General features: G+C 33.5%; 1 protein-coding gene across 2 annotated transcripts in view; it reads left to right on the top strand.

The window, feature by feature from the left end:
- NIPBL (NIPBL cohesin loading factor) overlaps window positions 1-21,847 on the top strand; it is a 191,681-nt gene that overhangs the window by 112,906 nt on the left and 56,928 nt on the right. For both annotated transcript variants that reach the window (XM_017548241.2, XM_017548242.2), the window contains exons 11-21: window positions 6,227-6,409; window positions 11,263-11,460; window positions 11,712-11,783; window positions 11,878-11,967; window positions 13,649-13,752; window positions 14,243-14,329; window positions 17,930-18,161; window positions 18,888-19,039; window positions 19,570-19,650; window positions 20,197-20,297; window positions 21,640-21,778. In XM_017548241.2, the coding sequence (XP_017403730.1) occupies window positions 6,227-6,409; window positions 11,263-11,460; window positions 11,712-11,783; window positions 11,878-11,967; window positions 13,649-13,752; window positions 14,243-14,329; window positions 17,930-18,161; window positions 18,888-19,039; window positions 19,570-19,650; window positions 20,197-20,297; window positions 21,640-21,778 (1,439 nt within the window). The remainder of the gene's footprint in view (window positions 1-6,226; window positions 6,410-11,262; window positions 11,461-11,711; window positions 11,784-11,877; window positions 11,968-13,648; window positions 13,753-14,242; window positions 14,330-17,929; window positions 18,162-18,887; window positions 19,040-19,569; window positions 19,651-20,196; window positions 20,298-21,639; window positions 21,779-21,847) is intronic.

Raw genomic sequence — 21,847 nt, 5'->3', positions numbered from 1 at the left:
TAATGCCTTATTGAATGGTTATGATGTTGCCACCATTTTCAGGAAAAGCTTTTGTATGCAGATTATTATTAGATAATCATCTTCTATGTTCCCATTAATACAACCTAGCTTAGGAACTACTTATTTTTCAAATTCCTGCTTCCTAAACATTGTAATAAGTTTCTTCACCCTGTCAACTACCTAGTTTTTTGTTAAGATCCAAAGAAGACCTGCTTATAGTAATATATGTTTAATTTTCCTGTCATACTTATTTTGATCTACAGCAGTTACAAAATGGGATTAATATTATTCCCATTCTCATCCTGCTTTGTCAGCTTCCCTATCTTTCCATCACCTTGTTTATTCCTTGTCTGGGAGGGGTGAAGAGGGCAGTCAGGCAATATAACCTTTGTAGAATTCTTTTTAAGTTCTTCAAATATCTTCTAAAATATACTTCAGTATATTAAATCCCAAAAATACTTTATTGTTAAAAATTTTATTAGAATATTACCATTAGAATGTACAGTGTCTCCAAATTAAAATAATAAAGTTATGAGATCGTTTAAGATTGGCATAATCTCTCAGCACTGTGGGAGGCTGAGGTGGGTGGATCATTTGAGGTCAGGAGTTAGAGAGCAGCCTGGCCAACATGGTGAAACCCCACCCCTACTGAAAATACAAAAATTTTCTGGGTGTGGTGGTAGGTGTTTGATAGTCCCAGCTACTCTGGAGGCTGAAGCAGAAGAATTGCTTGAACCCAGGAGGCGGAGGTTACAGTAAGCCAAGATCACGCCACCGCACTCCAGCCTGGGTGACAGAGCGAGACTCTGTCTCAAGGAAAAAAAAAAAAGATTGGCATAATCATCAACTAATGTGTGCCTTCAGCCTTCAGTGTTATTAACAGCTTAGTATCAGTAATTACAAATAAACATTTTATTTTGTTTTGGGTTTTTTCTTTTAAACTCCAGAGTGTCTCAAAATAACTTTATGTCTAAAGAAACCATTTTTTTCTGCTCTCTCATCCTACTTCTTCCCAACTAGTGTATTATTCTCCATTACGTAGACTCAGTGGTTTCAAGAAATATCCGTATTATTTGTTATTTCATATCATCCTTTAAACTGAATAGTAAAGCAGTTTCTGAAAGTAGTCTTCACTGGGAATGAATCTAGCAGCTTTAATAGTCAATAGTGATTAGTCTATATTGCCCGCTTGATGAGTTAATGATTGTAGACCTTACTAGTGACAGTTAAGTCACTTCAGTTATCTACTGGTAGAGTTACACTACTAAATGCTGATCACTATTAGCTGGTTGTCTTTTACTTAGCACTGAACCAGTCTAGTTAGATTGTGTTTAGGACCCTCAACTTCTGTAAGTGTGAAAGTATTGTTTCTGAGAGTGGATTTATAGCATAGTTTATTAATTCCTAAATTGAGTAATTTTCAGTGTGTTTTCTTTAAAGTATATTATAATAATGAATAATATTTAATGATGCTGCAGTGGAAATTTGTTTCATTTGCACAGTTTTATAAAATATCTTTCTAAACTCAAATTTTCCGTTTCTATAAAGACATTTATATCAGTGATATGTTTAGGAAATGTTTGGAGAAAGTTTATTACAGAAGTTGGCATAATCTGCACCTAGCTCTTATTATGATTTTAGAGCAGTATTTTGAAAATTTGTACCCAGGATTTCCATTTGTAGAAATTTTTGTTCCAAATTATGCTTAATAAAGTGTTCATACAAATATTGCTTAAAAGAAATGCATTAAGTAGAACTTTTTAAATAGAAATTAAAGTTTGCTGGAGGTGTTCTCTCTCCTTTCCATTCCATCTTTTAAGCCAGCCCGAAAACATAGTTTCTGTTGGGTTCTTCTGTCTGTAGAAATAGATATAAGATTGACAGCTGAAGAGCTAGCAAATATTAATTCTGAGAGAACCTGCCCCTATTTATGAAGAAATAATATTTGACATGATGAATTCCCTCTTACATTCTTAAAAAAATTAACGAAACCCTTTCCTACAAGGGCCTGATGTGAAATTAAGAATACCTACTAGTATTATAACACAAATAAAATGGGTTTTTAAATAAGAATCCCCCTGTCTTGCCTATACAAATGTTAGCATTCTCTGGCTTCTAATGTATCAACTTTTGAAAGTTCTCTTTTAAACTTATTATAAATTATAGTGCAAAAGAGCACTGAAATCAAAACCTTGAATAAGCCTTAACCTTTCAAAGCTTGGTTCATTCACTTTTAAAATACTAAAGAAACCAATTTCCCTCCTACGTTATGCATTTATAAAGACCAAAATGAATATTGTTATGGTAAAAGCTAAAGTCTGTCTGGTTTTTTTCATATAAAGAAATGTATAGTCATTCAATTTTGTCAAATGAAGAAAGTAATGATTGAAAACATGTTTTTATGTATCTGTACTTTATATTCAGTGTTGATTTAAAGATATTACTGCCACAATTTATCTTTCTTGCTGTGTATACATATCAAGGAAAGAATCATTTGAATCCTACTTTTTTGTAATGAGTAATAAGTTGTCAGTTGTCATTTACATAATGAGTAAATTGTCATTTACATGCAATATTGAAATTTTTTTTCTTTTTGCCCCTGCTTACCTCTGATTGAAGTTAAAGATCCATTTGGTGCTTCTGTGTTATATGAGTAGGTTAGTGGAAGAATTGTCACTGAACTGTTACATTATGCCTGCTCAAGTGTTTTTGGTTTTTTTTTGTTTTTAGGATTTATCAAATTTGGAGGTTTATGTGAGGTTTTTAGATTTGTTTCTGAACATGACCTGTTTCCATTGACCAAAGCTTCAGTCCCAAAGATTTTATTAGTTTAGGTGGTTTATTTCTATCTCAGAGTTGTTTTCCTGTTTTAAAAAGAAAACAAAACACATTGTTATCAAATCAATGATTCTTTGGGACTTTAAGTCTTTTGATGATTTCTAGTTTTAATAATCTGGCAAGTGCTAATTTGAGTGATTTATACTAGAAATCAAAGATTGCTTAAATGTAGCATATTTAGTAGTAAATATATTCCTTAGCCATATTAAAGCCAGAGTATAGTGTGTACTGTGTTTAATGGAATATATGAACAGAAGCTGAAAATTTGATATCTCACAAAATTCTGACTAAATGACAGTATTCATCAAGCCAATAATGTTAAGTTTTATGGAAATTCTGATGTCTGATTTAAAGAATAAAATAGGACAAGAAATTAGGTGAGAGATGATCATAAAGCACTAGTAATCTGAAGTTTTTAGAAACAAATAATTTGGCAAGCAGCAGTCATCTCTAAAATCATCAATCCCTAAAATACATCATATGTTAAGAGATAGCAAGAGATGATGTTTGTGTTTAATGGATTATTAACTAATTAAGGCCAAATAACATAACCAAGTATGTTATATAGATAATTTAAAATACTTTGTATTTATTCATTTCTGTTAAACTGAGTTAGTTATCCAGATCAGGATCCTGTTGTTTTTTTTTTAAAGACAGGGTCTCATTCTCTTGTCCAGGCTGGAGTACAGTGGTGCTAATATAATATAGCTCACTGCAACCTCAAACTCCTGAGCTCAAGCAGTCCTCCCCTCTGAGCCTCCAGGTAGCTGGGTTATCCAGATCCTTGATGTCATATTAAAGATCCCAGGCCTGAATATAGGAAAGTCAAGTATTTTATTTCTTTGTAATCAAGGTACCTGGCGGAGTCCATTTATAAAGTGTTTTGTAAAATGGAAGAAAGGATGTGATTAATTCAGAAAATGTATAAACCTGTGGAATAGAGACAGTTCTGTTCAAAATGAAACTGTCCACTTTTGGAGGATGATACATGTCAAGACATTGATTCCTGGATTTTTTTTTTAAGTTGGGTCATCAGAAATAAAACATTTGGCCTTTGAATTATATTGTTTAAACTTTCAAAGTTTTACAGAGGTTAAAATGATCTAGAGAATAGCTGAGATCTTAATTGATAGTATTCTTGTTAATGTAGGGAATAAGAAAGGGTAAACTACCATTAATAAATGTTGATACCTGCTTTATTAGATATAAGACACGGGTCGTCTGTGTTTGGCTATTGTGAGGAATTTGTTTAAAAAGAAAAAGAGGGGGAGTCTTTGCTCTGGGATCATAATTGCCCATTGTAGAGAGAGTATAAGAACTAATACATGTTTTAACCTTTGATTATCATGTGTTTATCTGCAGGAAAATATTAATTCTGGGATATTAGTATCAAGTCAGTATGTCTGTGATGTGAATTTAATCTAAGCAGAACAATCACTTAGGTACATTTGCTTTAAAAAAAAATACTGTGATGGATGAAAGGCCAAGTACTTTGGACTCTCTGTATTTATAAACCCATAAAGATTGTAATGTTTCACATGCTGCAAAAGTTTTTTCTGTTCTTAAAAATTTTGGAAATGTGCTCACTTGTCTGTCAAATATAGCAATTCAGGAACTATCCAGGAAGTATATCTGTAAGTGTACATAAGAAATTGTGAACCACGGAGTTAGGCAATCAAGAAGCATCTATTGACCGTTTGTATATATGTACTCAGTGTTACGTAGATCATATGGAAAAGGGAAGATGTATACTCTAAAACATGATCTTCCATCAAAAAGATACATAGTAAAGTAGAGGTATTCAAAGACCTCGAGGTACAGAATGTGTTCAGTTTGGGGCTGAAGATACACAATGCAAAGCTGAAGTTGACTTCTTTTACTTCTACCAATATTCTAAAAAATAAATTGCCCTCACTGATAAAATTTAACTAGTTAAATTAAGAAAGCCAATACAGAGAAATATTACTTGATTTCAAAATGACACAGAAGTTAAACTCAACATTAGTTAGAATTCTTAGCAATGAAGTCTTTGGGATATTACCAGTCATAAGTATTGCATGTTTGTTGGGTAAAATTGTTACTATGCATGTCCTTAGAAGAACAGAAGCCTGAAAGTTACTGAAATAACTCCTTTGTGATACTGAATAAAAGTTTCAGAAGAATAAAAAAAGGGTTATTCTTTCATTAAGATTAATATTTTATATCTCTATCTTGAATTATTTGATTTTATTTTCTTAATATTCTTGATAGCTATTTTTCTGTCGTGATTAATTTTTATTCTTTACATAAACACTATTATTTGCATGTTATAAAAGATAATGTTGATTTTAAGTTACTAATATTTCCTGCCATAAACCACAAAGGTATTCTTTGCTCCCAATTCATAAAATTTATCAGGTAAGATTTTTATTTTTATACTTCCACTCAAAGTAAGTAAAGGAAGCTAAAATTGCCATCTTCAGTAGTCATTAAGGAAAAATTATAAGAAGTAGCTTATGCTACTTCTACTTTATTTTTTAAACTCTCAAGAAGATAGTCACAGTTTACTTCTTCATAAGAACTATTTGTGTGTGTCTGTGTCTGTGTGTGTGTGTGTGTGTGTGTGTGTAGGATTAAGTAGTATAATGGCTCTTATTGTAATATTTTTTATTGTCTTGACTCTTTCATGGGAAGATACGAACTTGAATTTTCTAAAAGTACTTGAAATGTACTTTTCAGTTACAGACATTTATATTTTACAATATTTGTTGTCTGTTTATCCTATGTTACATGTTTCTCTTGTCTTCAGTTAAATGTATATATTGATTTGTCTGTTTGAAGAAGTTCTCCATAATGCTAAAGGCATTACCATGCCCTTAAATAGACAGTGATAGGTAAAAACATATGTAAAGCTCTTGTCACATACACAACTGCCAAGATCATAGAGGAGGAGGAGGAGTGGTAAGTGTCTTCCAACACTTCGCATTGTAACATTAGATTCAGACTACTGCAGACCTACACAAAACAAAGTCGGTGTACAACCAAGAATGTGAAATGTACCTCTTACAACAAATCTATTTGTTAATGTCAATGAATCTCTAGTTTCAGAAAGTTTTTAGTCAGTGCAGACAAATTGAAGGTATTATATCAAAAATTGATGATATAATTACCCTTCAATTTTATGATGGTAAGTGTCATGTTTTTAAAGTTGTTACATAATTTTATATATATGTACACACATGTATATTAAATAATATTGTCGCTTTAGGGTTAAGAGTATTATAGTTGTGTTTTATTAAACAGGTGACTTAGAAAACAAATACTAGTATTTTATTTTTATTCTGCTAATTTAGTTAAAATATTTTCTATCTTCAGATTTACATTTTTTTTGTTTACCTTTCATTAATAGGTAGTATAGATCAATCAGTGTTAAAAGAATTACCCCCTGAACTCCTGGCAGAAATTGAGTCTACCATGCCACTTTGTGAACGTGTGAAAATGAACAAACGCAAGCGTAGCACAGTTAATGAAAAGCCAAAATATGCTGAAATCAGTTCAGATGAAGATAATGATAGTGATGAAGCTTTTGAATGTAAGTATCACAGAACTCTCTGTTATTATTTTAGAATTTAAAAGCAGATTGATGTGTTTGTCTTACTTATAATTTGGGGGGTTAGCAAGAGCACAGTCACCTTAATTCTTAATAACACAGGATAGTAAGTTTTTTTCTCTATACTTTAAAAATGAGTGAAAGATGAGATCAGTTGGCACCAAGAAAAAAATATTAAATGAACTACAATTAGTTTAAAAACACAGGTAGGTATGTGTCTATATGCATTCGGCAAACATTTATTGAGCTCCTATTATATGCTAGACACTGAGAGTAAAAATACAAATAAGATATGGCCCCTGTCTTCAAAGAGCCTTCAGTCTAATGGGGGAAATATGTAAATAAATAGTTGCAGTATGCTGATAAAAGTACAATGATAACAGTAAATCCAGGGTGCTATGGGAACACATTGGATTGGCATCAAAATCAGAGTGGGGGCTCAGGGAATGCTTACTGGAAGAGGTGACACTTGAGTTGAGTCTTGAAGGACACGTAGGAGATAGCCAGATGAAGAAATATTTGAAACCATACTATCACTAAATTATGAATGGATTAGCCACATTGCAGATTATCTCTGTGGTTTGGACCTGGCTTCTCCTTTTTGCCCAGCTGTGTCCTGGAATTCCTCCCTTGTTTCACTGTTTTCCAGAGCTGGCTTCTTCACTACACAGCTACCTCTCTACAACACTGTGATCACCTGTCTTTGCACTAGACTTGCTATACCTCGCCTGTCTTCCTACTGGTCCACTGAAAAAGTTCTTCTCTTTTATCCCTATCTTCCTTCTTCTGGAGCAAGAGAATTGAGCCTAGCCAAGAGGGGTCAGCAACCTTGTTTGACTTAAACGGCATTCAGTGGAAACAGACTATGGGAGATCTTCACTTGTGTGCCAACTGACTTAGTCATAATGACCAAAAGAAGTGGGAAGACCACCAGTGTTCTACCTTTTCCACCTAGTGTCCATAGATTGAGGTGTGACAAGCAAGGGCAGGAAGGACAGATGCATGCTGCCATTTTAAAATGTATATTGCTGATGGAAGCCCTTCACCTCCTCCAAAGTTTTTAATGTTAATTTACTGATTTTTTTAAAATTGTGAGCTCTTGAGCTATGAGCAGTAGACTATGAATACTGAACAAATCTGAACAAAGTTTTAAAATCGAAATAAAATATATAGCAAACTTAATCAACATTTAATCATGTATAATTGTTATAATTTGTATTATGAAATGTATTGACACACAGTATATTAAAATGGCTAAAGTTAATTTTTTTATTATTACTATCAAAGATTTTGGTCATATGGGGACATGGTTAGCTCTGGAAGGTGAGAAAAGAAACATAATATACATGCCTTATCACTCTGCCTCTTTCCCTCTAATAAACATGTCAGCCATATCTAGAATAGCTGAGAAGGAGGAGTCCCTAAATTGCAGTTTGATTTCAAATAACATTTCAAATCCAGTTGACTGATAGTGGCTACCTGCATTACCAAGTTGAAAAGATTTCTGAAGCTTTCTCACAGTTAAGTGGAAAGGGTAACATAATCAGAAATGTCTACCAAGTGTAAAATAGTGGAAAGTATAGCCATACATGCCTCATGTTTGTCACCAATGCAGCCACCATTCTTTTCATTGCTCTCTATCATGAAAGCTATTATCTCATCTTATGGAGGTACATCACTACATCATAAAGCCAAGGATCCTGTTATATCTATGCCCAACTATGTTGAAAGGTAATACTTACTTTAAAGAACCTGAGTTTCAACCACTGCTAGGAAAAAGGAATGTTTCTCTAGATTTTTAAAGAGCTGTCAAGAGTAGTTTCCTGTTTTTGTTCACTTATTTCTATACAAGTAACTATAGAAAAGTGAACACTGGAGCCCCTGATTTGAGTGGTGAAAGAAGTCCAAATGGTTGTTCACATAAATAACCAAATTGTCAGCCAGGCATGGTGGCCCACGCCTGTAATCTCAGCACTTTGGGAGACCAAGGTGGGTAGATCACTTGAGATCAGGAAATCGAGACCATTCTAGCTAACATGGTGAAACCCTGTCTCTACTAAAAAATACAAAAAATTAGCCAGGCGTGGTGGCACATACCTGTAGTCTCAGCTACTTGAGAGGCTGAGGCAGGAGAATCGCTTGAACCTGGGAGGTGGAGGTTACAGTGAGCCAAGATCACGCCACTGCACTCCAGCCTGGGTGACAGAGCAAGACTCCTTCAAAAAAAAATTGTTATACCACAACAAAAATAGTACAGCGAAAATAAAGCACAATACAAAATTGAAACTATCATGAGAATGTAAGTTGCATGCATTACGCTACTTTGAAAGAGAGAGACTTTTTAAAACTTAGCAGTTTAATCAGATTGATTTCTCAAATCTAAAACCAAAGAAATAGTTTTGTTGGAAGTTAGGGGAAAATGTTGAAGGATAATTATGAAAGTTGGGCTATACAGATTTGGATGGCCATTGCACAAGTATAAGGTTACTGGGTGCCTGGGGAAGACAGAGAGGGACGATGTAAGAAGCTCAAGAGATATATAGGTGAAATTTGGAAAGAGGATAGAGAACACCCAAGTCATATTTTACATGCCTGTCTTTTGAGTCCTTTCCCCTCCCATGCTTATTCCAAGGTAATGAGAGAAATGGAGAAAGAATAAGCTAGCCACAATGAGTTGGTATCCTAATAACCTCGTTATAACACAATGTGTTATGAAAATTTTTTTTTAATTTGTTATCCCATTTTTATCCAAATTGTCTAAAATTTGATGAATGTGAAATAAAGATTTACAAGATCTATGGTTAGTTAACACCAATACAGCATATTCTATGTAATTACAAACCACTATAAGATTTATCAAGCATCTTCTACTCATAGGATTGAATGCTTGAAATGGATTTGTTATGAAATTAATTAAAATGTACAAAGACAAAAGTAGGTCATATTTGAGGTTGTAAAATACTAATTTCTGGTGTTGTAGCTTATGCCTGTAATCCCAACGCTTTGGGAGGCCGAGGTGGGAGGATTGTTTGAGCCCAGGAGTTTGAGACCAGCCTGAGCAACATAGCAAAACCCCTTTTCTGCTCCCCTAAGAAAATAGTGCTTTCTGAAAAAGTTTGCTTATTAGTTGTCATCCCTTGTAATTTAGGCATTTCAGTTCTTGTGAAAAAAAACATTTAAGGAATTCTATATAAAAATGACCTGTTTCTCCGTCACAAATACACACACACACACACCCTACTTATATTAGTATATGAAACAAGTTGTCATTAAAGGAATGTACTAGAGAAAACTGAAGTCACAAAAGAGGAATAGTCCTGTCTCTCCTCACATACCTCATAACCAAATGTATACCTAATTATGAAGAAAATCTCAGATATTTAAATATATTCATTTACATTTGTCCTTATATATGAACCTTTTTGCTATGCCAACCCTGTGACTATAAAGAAGCAGCAGCAAAATGACCTTTTCCTGCCATGTTGTCCATAGATTGGATAGAAAAGTACCGAACCAGAAACCACACTAGATACTTGAATAGGAATACTTAGGGCAGCATTTAAGGATAAGATTAGCCAAAGTATAGACATTGTTACTCACACATGAAGACAATGGCACAAGCATGCAGTGCCTGGGCCAGAGGTTAGCATCCTTACAACTCAGCCAAGTAGGGGACTTAGGCAAAACGTTTGTCTTAAGTATTTGTGTATTTAAACATAGTTAGGGATTCAGAAAAGAGCAGTTGCTGGTGAAATAATAACAGACTAGAAAGTTTATCATTGTCATCAACAAGTGGTCACAACAACAACCAGTATGTGATCTCAAGGTAGGACACATCACTTGTCTACCCTGATTTTAACTTGGTGGTACTTACTACATACTAGAACAGAAATGGTAAATATTTGTCACTTATGCTGCCCTCCAACTCTTACTGCAGACATTTGTAATCAGTCTTTCTTGCTGAACTATGATGCTTTCTCAAGGCTCAGAGTTATTTTCAACGTAATGTTCTAGGCAGCTATTGCCAGTTGATCAGAGTTGATATGTCAGATGAAATCTGTTTGCCAGGTCTGCCTAGAGGCTCCTGTCAGTTCGGGTGATTTTAGCAGAATGCTTAGACCTCTGGAAGGATGGGGGGAAGATTGAAGGTAACATATATAATCATGCTTATGAAGCATGCATAAGCTTAGAAACTTTTCTTGAGTTTAAGCAAGCCTTTGTTGGAGAACTGAATTCAATATGTGAGTATTTACAACTGTATAGGTTTATTCTATCTCTGTAGGTTTATCATGTTAGGTCACCAGGGCTTGTGGTATTTATCGCTAAGTTGTGGGTATAACTTAGCTATTAATTGATGGTATACATGGTTACTATATTCTGTAACACTTTCTCAAAAGCTGACTTTTCCTCCAAACCCTACTCCCCATCAGTAATCTAAGTGCTTTAAGGTGGTTCTGTTTTTCATCCAATTCCTAAATAAAGTTTTTTACAAAGCCTTAATTAATCTTGAAGTTTAGATATAACCTTTACTGACTTAATAACTGTCATTGAAATGAACACCATAGTTTAATTCCAAGAACCTTCCTATCTGTGTTTATTAGCAATAAATACTGAGTTTGCGTAAAGATCTTTAAATCTGGGTAGATGGTGCTAAAAATTAGTGATACTCTTTCTATATCATAACTTAAACTTCTGGATAGACAAAATCACTCCGAATTTCCTAGACCCTATGGAATGAAGATTTTTTTTTTCCCCATATGGTTCATTTGTAAAGTACAAGTTTTAATCATCTTTTTAAATAAGGTAAATTATTTGTCATGGGGATTTGCTTCTAGCCTCTAGGAAACGACATAAAAAAGATGATGATAAAGCTTGGGAATATGAAGAGCGTGACAGAAGAAGCTCTGGGGATCATAGGAGAAGTGGCCACTCTCATGAAGGAAGAAGAAGTTCAGGTGGTGGTCGTTATCGAAACCGGAGTCCGTCAGATTCTGACATGGAAGATTATTCTCCTCCTCCCAGCCTTAGTGAGGGTAATTCATCAGTGTCAACGGATTTCTTACATAAACCAATTTAAATTTAGGGCTTTAACTTTGAAGAATATTTTATATCTTTTTATGAGCTAATTAACAACTACTTTTCAATTAAGACAAAAATATATTTAGTTTATGTGCAGTGATTGTTAGTTTAAGTCTTTAACATTCAGGAAAAAAAACTAGAAACAAAAATGGAAATATTTAAGTTGTCATTCCTACATTTCAGTCCTTCTTTTTGTTCATTTTAGTTGCTAGGAAAATGAAGAAAAAAGAAAAACAGAAGAAAAGGAAAGCATATGAACCAAAACTAACACCTGAAGGTAACATTTGAGTTAATTTAATTTGTCTTTATTCATCAGCTTCACATGTCTACCTGGAATGTGAGAATAATGAACGTATTTTTCTCTCTTGCAGAAATGATGGACTCTTCAACTTTTAAGAGATTCACAGCCTCAATAGAGAATATTTTGGATAATTTGGAAGATATGGATTTTACTGCGTTTGGTAAGATCAACTTAAAATACATTTATCCCTACTCTAAATGTCTAGCTTTCTGTCAGTTACTCTAGAGGATAAAGAGGCATGATGTGTGCTATCAAGGAACTTGAAATCTAGTTGATAAGTCAAATCTAGTCTGTTATCAAGAAATTAAAAACTTTAGTACAAAACACAAGTATAAATTAATCAAATCTTGATAATATCTAAAGAATTCTGAATAAGTTAGAATAATTAAAGAAGTCTTAGCCAGGTGCAGTGGCTCATGCCTTTAATACCAGCACTTTGAGAGGCCGAGGCAAGTGGATCACAAGGTCAGGAGTTCAAGACCAGCCTGGCCAAGATGGTGAAACCCCATCTCTACTGAAAATACAAAAATTAGCTGGGCGTGGTGGCAGCCACCTGTAATCCCAGCTACTCAGGAGGCTGAGGCAGAGAATCACTTGAACCTGGGAGGCGGAGGTTGCAATGAGCTGAGATCACGCCACTGCATTCCAGGCTGGGCAACGGCCTGGGCAATAAAGAAAAAAAAAAAGTCTTTATGCAGGTGAGGAGGCTTGAATAGGCCCTGGATAATGAAGGTACTGTTAGGAGCAAATATGTAGAAATAAGCATCTATTCTTCTATTCATTGATTCTAATGACCAATTTTTATTGAATACTTATGGTGTGCCAGTAGTATGTTAAGTGCTGGAGATGCAAAAATAAATAAGACCCGAACACCTGGGTTTAGGGAATACAGACTCTAATATGGAAAACGAAATAGTAAACCAATTAGAATACAGTAGGATTAATGTTATATTCATGTATTACTTTTACAATGACAAAGATTACATCTATAAATATTAAAGTATTATGTTTATAAAAACACTGCTTGCAATGTATAGAGCTACTTTTAAAAACCTTATGCCATCTTCAGCTGGTAAAATTAGTATTTGTTTTGTGAGAATTACTTGCTTGAGTACCATTGTGTTTGCTAATTTCGAATGTCAGTTTCATCTCTTTTTAAAACTTTACAATTCTATGCTGAAAAATTGTGTTCTGTATCATATAGGGTCCCAAAAGGACAGAGGGCACTCACAAATTAGGATAATTTGAGGAGTTATTTACAAAGAGACCAGTTAAAAAGATGGAGGCAAAATGGTACCAGAACCCAACAGCCTAAGACCAGAAGAGTCAGGTTACAGAAAAGTCACCAGAACTCATTCTGCAAGAAAAAAAGTTGTAGAGTAGGTTGCCTTGAAAGAAACAACACCTTTTGGTCAGGGACAGAGCCAGCCTGAGGAGACCTTGTAAGCAAAGAGTAAGAGATACAAATACCTTGACCTTACACTCCTCTTTGTTCTTCTAACAGGGCACCCTACTGGCTGAAACAAAAGCCAGAGGGCATGGGAGACTCTTGATGTAATCCATTAGGTCAGCCTCCTGAGGCAGAAAGTGTGGTTGAGAAGAGGCAAGAGTATATCTAAAGTAGTAGGGATAAGATACCTATCTCATCTTCCCATTTTAGTCATAAATCTGACTTTAATTTCTGTCCTCTTTCATTCAGGGTGTACTTAAAGTTTATAGACGCCTCTTAGGTTATTTGTTTAGTTCGTGTGTCTAAAATTTTATTAGAAAGTTAAGCTTGCCATTGTGAGCTACTTTGTTTACCTAAACTTGGTTTGTCTTTGTTTGGCTTGATTTTGCAGGTGATGATGATGAAATTCCTCAGGAACTGCTCTTAGGAAAACATCAGCTTAATGAACTTGGCAGTGAATCCGCTAAAATTAAAGCAATGGGTATAATGGATAAGGTATCTCATCAAAGTAAATTTACTTCATAGATAACATTTGAAATTAATTTAAGGCTTTCAGGGTAAATTGTAAAATTTATATAAAGTAAATAGTAAAAAGAAAACTCAGTGTTGACTTCTGAGACTCTAAATGAGTTTTTTGTTTTTTTTATAAAACCTTGAGTGAAAGAAATATTCTGCAAATTATTCTAAAGAGAATCATATTACTGTATTGAAAGAGGCATGGAGTTTAATTTTTTCAGGATTTTTTTTCATTTTTCTCAAATATTTAGATTATTTAAATGCAGAAATACATAAAAATTTTCTTTGACATTTGATTTAGTCATTTAGGGTCATGAGTAGAAGTTTTAAGTGGGAAAGTTTTCTTACTCTTTAAAAGGGTGACAATGTTATTTCCTCCATAGCTCAAAGGGAGTAATTGTAGACTGTTTCTTCAGTAGTATATAACTTTTGCCAACAACCGATAAAATAATTTATGTTGCTATTTTAGCTTTCAACTGACAAAACTGTGAAAGTCCTAAATATCTTGGAGAAGAATATTCAGGATGGGTCAAAGCTTTCCACTTTGTTAAATCACGTAAGTTTAAGATCCATACTATTAATTTCACCCTTAATGTTATTAAGATCTGTAGTAGTCCCTACTTCTCTGTCGTTTCATTTTCCATGGTCTCAGTTACCTGCAGTCAACTATAATCTGAAAATAGGTGAATAATTTTTATTACAGTTTATTCTATATTTTATTATTGTCATTAATCTCTTCCCATGCCTAATTTATAAATTTAATTTTATCTTAGGCATGTATATATAGGAATAAACAAAGTGTATATCGGGTTTGGTACTATCTGTGGTTTTAGACATGCACTGGGGATCTTGGAATGTGCATAAGGGAAGGACTAATGGGAATTTTTTCACAAATGACTTTCATGTATAGGGGAAATTTCACATTTTGTTAATTTGAGCATGTTACCACGAATTACATTCATTAGTGTTGCTGATAGAACTTCACTTTTAGTATTTCAGAATTATTGTTACACATTGTCAATTCACAGCTTTGCCATAAAGCAAGAATAATAAAGACATGTATTTTTTTTTTCAATTTAAAGGACTATTCTTTAGTTTATGGTCTTCCTTATGTAATGTATGAATGTTTAAATTTTGTTTTTGATTTATGAGATGATAGTACGTAGTAACTCTTTTTGTTGACCTTCCCTGGAGAAATAACAGTGAAACCTTATCATGATTTTCGAATGTATACTAATCAATCCTTAATTAATATACATTACTCCTTATATAACATTTTTATACCTACCTCAAAGGGTTGTTAAAACGATTAAATAAATTAATTCGGCCAGGTGCGGTGGCTCACACCTATAATCCCAGCACTTTGGGAGGCCGAAGCAGGTGGGTCACAAGGTCAAGAGATCGAGACCGTCCTGGTCAGCATGGTGAAACCCCATCTCTACTAAAAATACAAAAATTAGCTGGGCATGGTGGCGCACACCTGTAGTCCCAGCTACTCGGGAGGCGGAAGCAGGAGAATTGCTTGAACCCAGGAGGCAGAGGTTGCAGTGAGCCGAGATTGCGCCATTGCCCTCCAGCCTGGGTAACAAGAGCGAAACTCCGTATCAATAAATAAATAAATAAATAAATAAATAAATAAATAAATATAAATAAAAATAATTCATGTAAAGTACTTATAACAGTGTCTGGCACACTTTAACTTCTCAGTAAATGTTAACTGCTGCTATTACTATATTTTAATGTGTTTATATCAAAAGCAGTAGCAACATGGTTGCAATAGTTTATTAATTGAGTAAAGCAAATTTCCTGGGATTTGCCTTGTAGCATTGTAGCGGACTATAAATTATATGTTCATTCAAATTGATCTTGATATCTCTGACATTAATGAATACAAACATTAATGCTTACAGGCATTTAATAAGTTTTGAGTTGATAAATTTTCCCTCCCTCCTTCCCCTTTCCTTTCTTCCTTCCTTCCTTCTTCTCTCTCTTTCTCTCTCTCTTTTTCCTTTCTCCCTTCCTTCCCTTCTTTACCTCCCCTTCCCCATCCTCTCCTCCCCTCCCCCCTTCCTTCTTTCTCTTTTTCTTTTTTCTTTCCTTCTCCTTCCTTCCTTCCTTCCTTCCTTCCTTCCTTCCTTCCTTCCTTCCTTCCTCTTTCTCTCTCTCTCTCTTTCTCTCTTTCTTTTCTTTCTTTCTTTCTTTTGCCAGGGTCTTACTTTGTCCCCGGGCTGGAGTGCAGCACTGCAGTCAGAGCTCATTGCAGTCTCAAACTACTGGGCTCATGTGATCCTCCCACCTCAGCCTCCCAAGTTTCTAGGACTACAGGCATGCACCACAATGCATGGCTAATTATTTAAAATACTTGGTAGAGACAAGTTCTCACTGTGTTGCTCAGACTGATCTCAAACTGCTGACGTCAAGCGATCCTCCCGCCTTGGCTTCCCAAAGCTCTGGGACCACAGGATTGAGGCACTACACCTGGCTAAATTCTCTTTATTTTTAAAAGACTGATTATAAAAGTAATATATTTATTGTAGAAAATTTCCAAAACACAAAAAGCACTAAAAAAGCTATATTCTAAATTAACAGTAACCATTTTGAACACTTTTGATACATATACTTCTCATGTATACATATGTAGTATATATATTTAATACAAGCACTGGATTTTTTTTTTTTTTTTTTTAACCTTCTGAGGGAGATACTCTTGGTGTTTGCAAAAAGCCACAGGATTGCTAGGTGATCCACCTGGAATAAAACAACCTTGTCCAACCTGTGGCCTGCTGGTCCATGTGGCCCTGGACAGATTTGAATACATCCCAGCACAAATTTGTAAACTTTCTTGAAACATTATGAGATTTTTTTTTTTGCAATTTTTTTTAAAGCTCATCAGCTCTTATAATTGTTAGTGTATTTCATATGTGGCCCAAGATAATTATTCTTCCATTGTGGCCCAGGGAAGCCAAAAGATTGGACACCCCTGGAATAAAAATGCGTAGAAAAATATTCTCCAGTGGTAGTTTTCTGGATTATTAAATATATTTATATTTTTTAACACCCTCTCTTTAAACTACTTTTTGCATCACAGAAACAAGGGCTTAGAGAAATCTACTCCATTGTTAGTCTACAAGTTACTTAAATACTTCACCAGGAAATTGTGATAATCGTCATCAAAAATCTAGAGTCCTGGATAGCTGGCTGACTCAGTCTTAAGGAAATTACTTTCATTCCTAAAAACTGTAACAGCATTTAATGTGTTGTAGATAGCCTTAATGTTTGGCATAAATCATGAAGCTCCTTAACTCTTCCAGCAATGTTCACATCAAAGACAAGCTACTTTATCTCTCCCTTCTAGAGATTTTAGGCATTACTGAGCAGAAAGTCCTGCCTGCTTTACATATAATATATTGTGTTTTTGTTCATTTTCCCAGTGTATAAGCTTTGAATAGGATATATTTGGAAGTAGTCCTATAATATAGTTTATATTTCGTAACTAAAGATGTGATAGAAGGATTTTCACTTAACACTGAGATTAAACTCCCAATTGCAATGCGAAGTTGCTGATGTGTAAATTAAAATAAGGTCTTCTGTCAGTTCTTAAATTATCTATTTAAAAAAACAATATCTTCATTAGTCTGCCTATTACTGCTTTTTAATCTCAGTTTCAGAAACATAGTGTTGATGAAAAGCATGTGTTAGGAATGATTATCAATAACATTTTAGTACTAAATAAGGCTTTACCATTTGTCATTAATTTTTGCTTTGTTATAGCTGCAAGCAGAATTTATAAAGTTTTTAAACTATCATAATGTTTATGCCCAAAACACAAAATTAATTCATATACAGTTAAAGTCATAAACTAAATCTTAGATTTGGTTAAAACCCATAGAGGATAAAGATAATTATAACTTTGTCAGTAGGGTGTCACCTAGTGGTGGAATGGGGTAGAGTATATCACGTTTGAAAACATTGAAACACAAATTGTTCTCAAAGTAGTATCAGTATTTGTACCTCATTCTGGATATTCCTTAAAGAACGTACACACATCATAACACTGTTTTCCACTAATGAAAATCAAATAAATCATAATTTTAATGTATATTTTAAACTTATAAATGTGTTTTTTCCACTTCATTAACAATGTACTGTTTTACAGAATAATGACACTGAAGAAGAAGAAAGGTTATGGAGAGACCTTATTATGGAGAGAGTTACAAAATCAGCAGATGCTTGTCTTACAACTATCAACATTATGACATCCCCTAACATGCCAAAAGCTGTGTACATTGAGGATGTAATTGAAAGAGTTATACAGTACACTAAATTTCATTTGCAGAATACACTTTATCCTCAGTATGATCCTGTTTACAGATTAGATCCTCATGGAGGTTAGTTGGTATAATATTGAAATTATTGTAAATTTTTACCATGTTAGATGAGTCAAAATAGGACTTAAAATGGCACCAAACTTTTTGAATCATGTAAGTTGTAATAAAAACTGATTTTGATTATGGATTTGTCTAGAATATAATACTTGTTCAAGTATAATTTCTTTAGCAACTATTTATATATAATAGAAGTTATTTCTACTTGTCAGTGAAAATCTCAGATAATACTAGCTTCTGATTTCATTTATCACTTCCCCCTAATTTTACCCACAATAGCAGTTGTCTACAAAATGGATTGATTCAAGATAAATACTCCTTAACCTTTATAAGTGAACAATGAGATGTATACATTTGAAGGGAGTAAAGTCATACTTAGGTTCCTGAATAATGAACTTGCTGATCTATTGTATAATTGCAAATTAATTTAAAGGGAAGTATACTCTTACTATCCTGCACCAATGGAGAAAATTTGAAATCAAGATAAAATAGTATTTTAGATGCAAGGATTTAATAGCTACTGAAGATCATCTGTTATAAGAATGTTTCCAATAGAATATCGCTAGAGAGTAATTTTCTGTTTTAATAAGTTAAAAGCTTTATCTTCCAGGTTCTGTTTTTATGTAGCTAAAAAATTGTGTTCTCTTAATTCAAAAAACAGTTTCAGCACTTTTATTAAAAATTATTACAAGTTGATATTTTCCTTGTCTTGAATTTGTTTCATTTTAGGAGGCTTATTAAGTTCAAAAGCAAAACGGGCTAAATGTTCTACCCATAAGCAGAGAGTAATAGTAATGCTTTATAACAAAGTTTGTGACATTGTTAGCAGCTTATCAGAATTGCTAGAGATACAGCTTCTTACAGACACAACAATTCTTCAGGTAAGTTTTTTTGGTAAGCATTTTTTATATTTCTAAACTAAATGATTGAGTCCAGTAAAACCGTGCTCACTTAATTAATAAGACCCGCACTATATTATTAATAATTTTTCCTATGAAGAGTATGTTATATCTAAATTGAAGAAATAAAACTTCAGGAGTTTTAAAAAGAATTTTATCAGTAGACAAATGAACGTAGTGTAAATTCCGAACTCTAAATTCTTTGAAAGTAGGTTCATGCAGGTATTAAATGATTGTTACTTCTTTACATTCCTATGACATGTATAAACTCAAAGAGTGGAGATTAGAGGACTGATAGCTATGAAACAGGGTACCTGTTGTATGTGCTAATGTGCTTTAAGGATGAAGGGGAGCAGAGAAAAGAATAGATGCTGATTAGATAGGGGAAGGAAAAAAATGCCCTCCTAGTGTTTTCTAGTAAGCTTTTGAATGTATTGGAGTTTAGCAAGATAGAATGTTACTGAAATCAACTAAAGATGTGTACTACTTACTCTTTTTCCTTTTTTAAACAGGTTTCATCTATGGGAATAACACCATTTTTTGTGGAAAATGTCAGTGAACTACAATTGTGTGCCATCAAGTTAGTCACTGCAGTAAGTATAATGAATTTGTGTTTTTAGTTCCCTGCAAATAAAATAATATTGATGTCATTTAATCCAAACTTCCAAAAATTAATGAAGATACCTGGTTTTCAGTACATTCATTTCAATCTAAGGACTGTTTTACTAAGTCTTATTAGACTTTATAAATTGAGGATTTATTTTTCTGTTTTGTGAATTTATTGGGTTATTCTGTTTTTGTCACATTTAAAACTGTTCTAAGTATTCGCAAATATTTCAGTTAATAATTCCTTGATATTTATAGTCAAGTTAGAATGGCTTAAAATCATTTAAACCTTGTGTGACAGTCGATAGCCAGGATATCATAGTCCTTTAAATGAAACTAGCTTACTCTTTGACTTCTGTAAGAATTTTTAATTAATGATAGGAAAATTGACCAACTTACCTTAAGTCATCACCATTTAAGATATTGAAAACATTTTCATTCTAAATGGCAGGTAAATTTTTTAATTGCATGATTTTTTTTGTTTCTTTTCATTAATTATAAGTTTAACTTGGAATTTTATCATTACTAAACAGGTATTCTCAAGATATGAAAAACATAGGCAATTAATTTTGGAAGAAATTTTTACTTCACTTGCAAGATTACCAACCAGCAAGAGGAGTTTAAGGAACTTCAGGTAATTAATTATAACAAAGTTCAAGTATAATGAAGAACTCCATTATATTGAACCATCATACATTTATTTTTCATTTCTGTCTGATTTGTATTTTAATAATTAAATAAAACCAGGCAGTTACATCAGAACAGCATGAAGAATAGCTTAGATGTGTGAAATAACATGCCATATTTGGGGGGCTTAGAGAAGCTCACTGATCCTCAAAGGTAAAGATATGTGGCAGGGTTTTTCAGTCTTGGCACTGTTAACATTTTAGGCCATAAAACACTTTGTACGTAGCTGTCTAGTGCAATATAGGATGTTTTGCAGCATCCCTGACCTCTACCCATTCGATGCCAATAGAAACCCTTCCTCCTTCCAGTGTGACAATCAAAATTATCTCCAGGCACTGGAGAGCAAAATCATTCCTTATTACCAACCACTAGTCAGTGAGAAGATCCTGTTGATTCTATTGGAAATATGACCAGAGAATTTTAAAAGATTTTTATTTTGTAAGATTTGTCTTAAAAAAAAAAATAGCAGAAAGATTACTGTAATAGCAATATGGAGAATAAACATGGGGATTAAATGCTCTTTAATCACCAAGCACACTGTAACTAAGGAATGTTATCCACTGCTATGGTCACCATTATTGTCTTTGCCATCATAGATAATTACCAGAATTGTCTTAATATTCCCAAGTGATTAAAAGTGTCGACGTGGCATATAGGGTTATTTTTAGATTGCTTTGAAGTCTTCTTTCTTCTCTTAAGTAATTATTTTATCTTAATCATTTTTTGGACTAATTATATACTGATAAACATTTATTGTCAAACCCGAAGAAAAACTATCAACATATAAAAGAATCCTTACATTTTGACAATGTCTGTAGAACAAAAGATGTGGAAACTGAGTTTTAATAATCTGTGCTACCAGTGCTAACACAGATGATCAAGAGCTGTGTAGTAGATTTTAATACCAAATGAATAACAGATTCAGCAGATGAATAGCAAAATATATGGATATTTAGAAACTTTGAAGACTTTTATCATTTTTAAAATCATTTTGAGAAATGTTTAGTGTTTTATTATGAATTATCTGCAATGTATGTAAAAGATAGAAATTTGTGTTAAATATTATATTTTTCCTTTGACCATTTTAATTATCTGAGCATGCATAGGCATTTACTTGATGTATTTGCTAACTTATGAGAGATAATTGCACCTAAGAACACTATTATAAGCACTAAAGTCATGCCTAGAAATATTGGCAAACACAGTACTGTGAAACTTTCAGACAGTAGATGACATTTAAATTAGACTATCTTGATACTCCATACAAATTTTTTTTTTCTTCATTAAAGGTTAAACAGTAGTGATATGGATGGAGAACCTATGTATATTCAGATGGTTACAGCACTGGTTTTACAACTTATTCAGTGTGTGGTACACTTACCATCATCAGAGAAGGACTCTAATGCAGAAGAAGATTCAAATAAAAAAGTAAGGAATCTATTAAAGGTTTTACAACTATACTTTTATTGAAGGAAACACTTGTATTCTCTGCCATTC

The sequence above is a fragment of the Cebus imitator genome, unplaced genomic scaffold (assembly GCF_001604975.1).
Source record: "Cebus imitator isolate Cc_AM_T3 unplaced genomic scaffold, Cebus_imitator-1.0 Scaffold205, whole genome shotgun sequence".
Lineage (NCBI taxonomy): Eukaryota > Metazoa > Chordata > Mammalia > Primates > Cebidae > Cebus > Cebus imitator.
Note: the sequence above shows the minus strand (reverse complement) of the source record. Positions and strands in the feature narration are given on the sequence as shown.